Here is an 8,684-nt window from a genome sequence, read left to right as displayed (position 1 = left end):
TGTGACGTGATCAGTTTTCTTTGGAGAACATAGAATTCAGGATGTCGAAAATGGCGGGTGCAGACTCGGGAGCTCAGCACCAGGTAGGTTCAGAAACTACGCTGGGTAGCATTTCGGCAATTTTATTCAGCACGCCTATGGCGGCGGTGTTTGCAGCAGTTCAATGCTAGACATGGACACGGAGGAGCTTAAACGGTCCATTCGGTCCACCGAGCCTGATCAACCATTCCTGAAAAAAGATTCCCCACCTCCCTCAACGCCATTGCTCTGCCATATCACTCGTAACCTTTGACACCCTTACTGATCTGAACCCTATCCACCTTCGCTCGAACTATTTCCTACGCTATGCCGTTGACATTTAGAATAAAACCTCCTCAGATAATTTCACCGGCTGAGGTCAATAATCTCGGTGTCCATTTCTCACCTGGACACTACTTGTCCTCGGATATTTGGAAGAGCGACGACTACAGAAGTCTCGGCTTCCCAGCTGGGAAACATGGCTTCACCGTGCAAGTAGTGGAAATATTGAAATCTCTTCATATTAATTCCGATTATCTAACCTGCAGGGCGCTGCTTCCTACTGCAGACACGATATGAGACGGACTACTTTGTGCAGAACATTTTGACTTGGAGGCTGTCTGGGAAGACTGTGAACAACACAACGAAGAGAGAGAGAAAATAAATTTGCCGTGGATGTATACCGGAAAGTGAGGAAGGTTTCCAAAGCTTGCAGAAGGATTTAGACCACCTGGAAAATTGGGCTGAGAAATGGCAGATGGACTTTAATGTTGAAAAGTCTGAGGTATTGCACTTTCGAAGGACAAACAAAGGTAGAACGTACAAGGTAAATGATAGGACTTTCAGGAGTGCTGAAGAGCAGAGAGATCTGGGGATACAAATACATAATCCCCTAAAAGTGGCGTCACAGATAGATAGGGTCGTAAAGAAAACTTTTGGTACATTAGTCTTTATAAATCAAACTATCGATTCTAAGTGTTGGAAGAGTTGGAGAACTGGGACTCAGAGCTTTGGTCTTGGGAGAACAGGAACACAGCCGGGACCCCTCCTTGGCAAAAAGCTTTGGGGACGGAGCTCTGCACAGGGTCAGAACCTCTCCTTGGGAGCAGTACGTAGCGCGGGGATGATAAGTCAACCATTGTTCCCAATCCATACCCTCACTTACCTATCCTTCCATCTACGTTTACCTCTCCCAATCTCCCACAACTGTATTCAAAATTACACCCACCCTATTCTCTCCCACGTTAACCTCACCGCAGGGCGTTATCTCTCTTATATGATAACTGGTTTTGCAGTTGAAAATTTTTCTCGACCTGTGCGGGAACGCCAGTTGCGTCTGCACAGTACCCCAGTCAACGACTCCTGTCGAAAAACTTTTCCTTTTCAAGCTCTTTGTCGCACCTGCGCAGAAACGCTCCCGTTGCGTCAGCACAGTTTTCTTATCAACGTGTATTTCGAGTAATCTATCTATCTATCTATCTATCTATCTATCTATCTATCTATCTATCTATCTATCTATCTATCTATCTATCTATCTATCTATCTATCTATCTATCTATCTATCTATCTATCTATCTATCTATCTATCTATCTATCTATCTATCTATCTATCTATCTATCTATCTATCTATCTATCCATCCATTTATATCTGTATTTGTTCAATATTCTTACTTTATTTATTATTCAGATTCAGATCCAGTTTATTGTCATTTAGAAACCACAAATACAATGCAGTTAAAAAAATGAGAGAACGTTCCTCCAGAATGATATCACAAAAGCATATGACCAATCAGACTAACTAGAAAATCTACATAACGTTTGGCAATCCCCAATCCAGAATCTGGAGAGGCTGTTGCATATTAATATTGCACTAGCGTCTTAGCGCGCACCCCGGAAAGGAGCTCCAAAGCCACCAGACAAACAAGACCAAAAACTAAATCTACAAGACCTGCACAAAACAACATAGATACAACAGTGCAACCAATAGCATAATTGATAAAAATACAGACTATGGTGGCGGAGAGACCGTCCAATATTCTTCAACGAGCAGAACGAATTGATCGCTGGCGCTTTGATGGTGTAACGCTAAGGGCAACGCGTCCTTTATTGAAAAGAAAGCTTTATTAACAAGCAAGCAACAGTCTGACAAACTGTTCTTGCTGCGTCCCCGCTGTATTACAGCTGATATGCGCTACGGTCCAGAAGGTGTCTGGCAGAGAAAGATACTTCCAAGTGGAGACGAGGAACTCGATTTTGAGCATCAGCACCCTGTCCACCATAGCCCCATAGACTCCTCATTTTCCATTCATATAGAATTTATTTCCAATTGACACAATAACACTATAATGAAGAGAGCAAACGTTAACCAGAGGAATAGTATTTCCGGTTCTACCTATGTCGTTTACAGCCCGCGGAAACTAACAGCAAATTCTTCGATTTTATATAACCTGCTCCCCATCCCCTTGCTTATCAATCCGAATTCATCTACCTCACACCCAGAAGCAAAGTTTCACATCGCCCAGCGACTCAACCAGGCCATTAACCAGGCTCTTCGCCCAGTTTCCTCTCCGCTTGACCCGTCCACCTGTTTTTCCAACATCCCTAATTTGTTTCCCTAATTCACCATCCTTTCTTGTCAAATTCCCAATATCTACAGGATTGTTTTGACTCCCTCTTTCACGATCTCTGATCTTCAGTGTTGAGTGTGTGACAGCAGATTCTCCCGTGTGCGTGTGTGTGTGTGTGTGTGTGTGTGTGTGTGTGTGTGTGTGTGGAGAGAGAGAGGGAGGGAGGTAGAGAGAGAGAGAGACGGTGGCATATTGATGTTGCAAGGAGCGAAGAAAGCAAACTAAAATGCAGGACACCGAAACGCTGGTAACATTAACAGAAGTCAATAGTTGCAAGGAAGGCCGGGGAGCGAGGAGTAGGCCGAGGGGAGCCAAGGGGTGAGCGAAGCTGGACCGGGGATCGAACCCGGTCACTACATCAGGACTCTGGCGTTTAGTGGCGGGACTTATGCAGAGCACAGATGTGGACCAAAGGATGAGAGCGGCCGGCAAAGAACAAAGGGCCGAGTGTCCTACTCCTATTTACACAGGGGGCAGGAAATTAACTCGGTCGACCGGCGCGGGAGGGAACTTCAAATATAGATACTCAGTGGTCAAGTGACTTCGTAAACACGGGCAAACAGCGCGGGTGGGTGGACAGAGGAGCAGTCGACATGCTAAACCCTTCATCACACGCAGCATTAAGCGGAAAGGTAAATGGCTGCCAATCCTTATTTCGACACAGAATGGCGCAGACAAACAGCGGGCCATTCTTATCTTGACATGAGGTGGCCCCTGTAGAAGCAAACGGCCGGCAGTACGGATCTCGACACAGTATAGCACAGACAAACTGCAGGCGATTCGTATCTTGACACGGAGCAGAGCATGAAGCTTCAAACGTCCGGCAATCCGGTAACCGGACCCGAAGAGACAGAACTCCCGAAGCATCCCCAGGCACAGAAGCAACTTAGAATCCACCCTTCTCGCCCGCGATCCCCCCCCCCCCCACCACAATTTATGTGGAGAAGCTCTGTGTTATCTTATCCGGGGATGAACTTGTATTCATTGAATGAGTTCACCGCCATGACCGACAGTGGGTACACAATGCAACGGGGATAACATGCATAAGTGTTCAACACAGGTTTGGGAATTCGGAAAGTGTGGTGACAAGTGATGGCTTATTGAGAGTTTCTCAAAAGTTAAAAGGCTCACTGATTCATTTGTTAACAAAAGGTGAATCCATATAAAATTCTGAGGAACGCCTTCTCTGAATAGCCGCAAACCAAGAGGGATCACGAAAGCAGTTCAGTGAGAAAGTTGAAATGCACCTCTTGCACAGAAATAGGTATCTCGATCCTCATCCTCCGAATTCCTCTTCGCCCGCACAAAATGTCTGCAGTATTCCCAAACCCTTCCCCACGCACAAACATCTATCTGCAAGAAGGTAACGTGAGCATCAGCTATCAAACCTCTTCATAAACTAAACGGAAAGGGAACGTGCAAGAAAATAAAAACACAGATGATAAACACCGTAAATCCACAGTTTATAAACGCGACGGTCGAACCCATAACGCAGAACAACGGCAATATCCTCCTTCAGCATCAGAGAGAGAGGCACCGTTCGAGGGCTGAAGCCGACCCGCCTGCCACAGCGAGCCACACAGAGACTGGCCGCTCACAGACTCCTTCTCAGCACCGACCAAGATGAAGGCAGTCGGCGTTAGAGAAGTGGTTCGCCTTACGCATTCGCCCCGATGTCTCAATGCTCCTCAACGCTTTAATCGGTGATTCCTGTCACCGGAGAAATGGAACCGAATGTCGTCCCGCTCCGCGTCTCCATGTTTCCTCGCCTCGAGGTTGTCCGATTACAGGATGAGAAGGAGGTGTGCGGCACTGAGAGTGCTCCGCGGAGATGTATCTAATTATAATAAAGCATGTTATTCTTTTCAGTAAACGCAAGATTTCTACTACTGAGAATGTCATTCTGGTCTGCATCTTTCTGCCTTCCCGAACGGGATAAACAAACGTTAAGTTGCTATCAGTGTGTCTAATGTCTGGGTGCATATTGCGCCTGGTTTTCTCCCTGTCTCCCTTGATATTTTCCTGGGCACTGTCAAATGTCCTGAATGCCCAGGTTCTTTCACAGGCTACGTAAGCAAACTGCCGCCTCACTCCTCTCCCGTGGTACCGCTGGGCCCTGGAATAGGGTAGCAAGACGTCAGTGCTTCGGCCCGAATCTTTCGCTCCCTATTGCTCACGACGGAGACACCTGCCCTGCTGTGCTCGCCGAGCATTTCGTGTGTGTCTCATTCTGTGGTATACAGATGAATTTCAGTGCCGCCCTCTGCTACTGTAACACTTCCCCGTCAATATTCGGTGCATTCTGGGCACCATTGTTAAAAGACATCACTCTTTGAGATACTTTCGCTGTCTAGTCCTCTTAAACCATTCTGGTCATTCTTCTCTGAACAATCTCATAAAAGCGGTTTTTCCGCTTTCAGAACCGCTTGCAACTGGATGCTTCATTTTTGCTTCTCTCATCATTATCTGTAATCTCTAAGTTAGACTGCTGTGCGTGGGAATCTCCGAATTTCCGGCGCTGCGGCATTACCCAAACAACCCAGTCTGCCTCCAACAATCATTTCTGCTGACCGTTCGACTTCAATCAGTGAAGGTTCAAAGATCATTTTTGATCCCCATTCTGACTTTTGAACCGATCTGAGCACGAACTCATCCGCATCTCCATGTCTGCTTGTCTTAACATATTCAGGTGCCGACACATGTTTGACTATATGGATGTTGACGAAAACGAGCAGTTGTATAAGGGAACGTAATAAGCGTCCAGTGGTGAGTGCATATTGTACTGTGAACACTATAGACAAATAACTTGATTTAACCCGGAAAGGGATAGTTCAGGAAGGAACGGCGTAATACAGGCATAACAGGCAGCACAAACAATATTTTAATAAACGACAATTAAAAACGTGCTGCCAATTGCGGAGCCATCATTTCTGGAACAGCCGTACAGTTAACACTGCCTCCCCATGCTACAAAGAATATGAACCGGATAGAGCGCCGTAGTCTTTAGCTGCTCCCTGAATTTGGTCTGGGTCACGCCGTAAATGAAGGTGTTTGTGCAGCAGCTGAAAAGCTGAATCACAGCGCCCACCCGTTGCGCCATGAAAAGCCGAATGGACGTTTCCAGGTCCGTGTAGAGGCACCGGAGCAAAATGAAGACAAGCGTCGTTGTCGCCCAGCAGATGAGGAAACTCGCCGACAGGGTGAAGAGCAGAACGATGGACTGTCTGCGGCTCTTCATCTCCGGATCCTGCTGCTTCTCGCCAGTTCTCTGTCCCCGGAGTCCCCTGCGGACTCGGCTGGAGGCCAGGATCTGTCTGACGGTCAGGACGTTGAGGATCAAAATGAGGAAGAAAGGAAGCAGCGGATTTAACAGACGATCCACCCAGGAAAACCACTCAAAATCTGGATCCAGGAGAAGCAATCCCTTGGATTGGCACGTCTTCCATTTCGTTCCCGAAGTACTAATTGCAGCCTCTTGATGCAGGAAGTAATAAGGGACGTTCTTTAAGCAGAACACGACACATATTGTGCCAATAACCCCTCCGGCAATTCTTGGGTTACAGTACTTTGCCTGAATCTTAGACCAGCAAATGGCCACAAACCGATCGAAAGTGAACGCCACAGTCAGCCACACGGAACAATCTAAAGACACGTAACACAAGGCGAAGTGGACTAAACAGAACGGAGGGGGAAGCAACAGCCAGTACGCTCGGTACGCCTCCACGATCTGGAAGTACCCGACTTCGATGATCACCACCGCAAGATCGGCCACGGCCATCGCCACCAGATACCGAGTGATCCCTTTGGAGAGACCACACTTTCCTCGGCTGAGTATCACGATCGCCACTAGGTTAACTAGAAACAAAGAAAGAAAAAATGACGAGAAGATTTCTGACATGCATAACATACAATCAAACTGCATTTTAAAAGTTAATTCTAACACGACAGGACATCTTGTCATAATATATTTAATCTAAGTCGCCATCGCTATCCGACACATATCGGACAATGTCACCGTTTGAAATTTCACTTCAAACCAGGTCTTGATTAAAATTGTTCCTGTGGAATGTATGCGTAACGCAATGTATGCGTACCTCTTTTGGACAATCTGTTAGAGGAGTGGAACCGAGTGTGGACTTTTGCTGATGTACTCCATGCTTCTCAAGGTCCGACTTTCAAAGTTGACTTTCAAGGGTAATTCAGAAAAAAATCGAAAGCGTTAGAACATCGTGGAAAGAAAAAATAATTAACATGAGCTGCCGCCACTACACCCAGATAACACGGGGCTGGTGGAACGCAGCAGGACAGGGAACACCTACGGAACGGACTAAGCTGTCTTCGGTGTTGGACGGAGAAACTGTATCCGTCTGTCCTATGCAGGACTACACGGGCACAAGATGAGTTGACTCCGAACTGTTTGTTCAGTTTAAGCAAACGTCTCGCATGAAAATATAAATAAACGGCGTATAATCAGACACGTTTTTGAATTTCGCCAATGTATTGCACGAGACAAAATTCGCTTTCGATATGATACAGAAATGAATGCTGCTGAATGAGTGAACTTGGAGTTCCCGAACTGCGGTCTACGCATCCGTCCGCTAATAGTTGGGGTGAACGTCATACAAAAGGGGTGCGATCGCCTGATGTAAAGCCAGCTAATTGTGAGAGAGATTATGAAAGAAGTAACTCCAACAATGGTTGTCAGCAATAAGAGAAAAAACTGTAGTAGGTTATTCCGTGAAATTATAAATTGTTAATACATCGTGTAAAGACGTCAAATTATCAGCAGGAGATGCCGCCACTACACCCACACAACACTGGACAACAGAGAAACATTCAAAGCAATTCGTCCAGGTAGCATCTATTGAAACAGATAGATGGGTTCACGTGTTTTGCCAGAGTCTTTATTATTGAGCTTCTTCTCCCATCTTGTTATGATGTCCTCTCCAAGCATAGTATCTCGTTCTGATGAAATATCTCGGCCTTAACCGTCCATTATTTCCCTCGACAGAGGAGATTTCTCCATTAGGGGTTCCTCGACTTCTCGGTTAATGGGAAGGATCCACGACATTCAAACAAACGGTTGGGAAGATCTGCCATAAATGGCAGCTGACCTGGTGAATTATTCAGTCGCTTTACTGTGTGTGTGTGTGTGTGTGTGTGTGTGTGTGTGTGTGTGTGTGTGTGTGTGTGTGTGTGTGTGTGTGTGTGTGTGTGTGTGTGTGTATGTGTGTGTGTGTGTGTGTGTGTGTGTGTGTGTGTGTGTGTGTGTGTGTGTGTATGTGTGTGTGTGTGTGTGTGTGTGTGTGTGTGTGTGTGTGTGTGCGCGCTATTTTCGTTTTCTGGAGTTGGCGGTGACAACAAACCCGAGTGTCCATGGTAATCGTCTAGCAGATCTTGATGATTTAAGGATGAAACCTGTAGCGATAAATCGACTTAAATGCGACCTGCACACACAATTCTTGGTCGTTCAGCAAAGGGTAAAGACAGATCATTCGACCTATTGCCAAATACAAATGTTTACAGCACTCATTACAGTGGGTATTAGCAAATAAATTTGTTACTCGATTAATACATATATTAATGGATTAAATGGAAGGACAGATCACGAGCGAGATGTTGAAGTAAAATACCACGATCCGATCACCAGTTAGAACTGGGAAGCCTTACCAGGGACGCCGATGGCTGCAATAACCGGGTAGCATATTTTCCTTGCTGTATCCATGCAGTATTTGTGTTCTCCGCTTGGAATAATATTTATCCAGAGACGCAAGAAATATCCGGCTGATAACTCTGTAAAGTATTCACAAAATATTTAATCCATAAGAGTAAGGGCACGAGAAATAAAACGTGCGTCCTTCAGTCGCAACACTTCTACGGTTTCTGTGCGCCTTGATGGTTCATTCACAAGTCAAGCAAAGAGACTGCATGTTGGATCTTATATAGCAGATTCGGTTTGCCGATGATGAAACCAGCTGCGTTCCATATGGTGTTAATTATCATAACCTCACAAATAATTCTGCTTTGTTTGTCTTACG

General features: G+C 45.8%; 1 protein-coding gene across 1 annotated transcript; it reads right to left on the bottom strand.

Annotated features, from left to right (window-relative positions):
* Positions 1-5,593: 5,593 nt before the first annotated feature.
* LOC132387098 (probable G-protein coupled receptor 139) lies at positions 5,594-8,371 on the bottom strand. The gene is made up of 2 exons (XM_059959450.1): positions 8,317-8,371; positions 5,594-6,501 (listed from the first exon to the last, which is right to left on the bottom strand). Exons 1-2 carry the CDS (start codon positions 8,369-8,371, stop codon positions 5,594-5,596), a joined length of 963 nt encoding a protein of 320 aa, XP_059815433.1.
* Positions 8,372-8,684: the final 313 nt, after the last annotated feature.

This window comes from Hypanus sabinus, unplaced genomic scaffold (assembly GCF_030144855.1).
Source record: "Hypanus sabinus isolate sHypSab1 unplaced genomic scaffold, sHypSab1.hap1 scaffold_1517, whole genome shotgun sequence".
In the NCBI taxonomy this organism is placed as follows: Eukaryota; Metazoa; Chordata; class Chondrichthyes; order Myliobatiformes; family Dasyatidae; genus Hypanus; species Hypanus sabinus.
The sequence above is the reverse complement of the archived record's forward strand: the minus strand, read 5'-3'. Positions and strand labels throughout refer to the sequence as shown.

What these genes read in the sequence shown, in the direction of transcription:
- LOC132387098 (XM_059959450.1), bottom strand. Translation starts at nt 8,371, where the DNA reads ATGGATACAGCAAGGAAAATATGCTACCCGGTTATTGCAGCCATCGGC. An exon ending in TGCAGCCATCGGCGTCCCTG is followed by an intron (nt 6,502 to 8,316) that starts GTAAGGCTTCCC and finishes CTTTGTTTCTAG; the next exon opens with TTAACCTAGTGGCGATCGTG.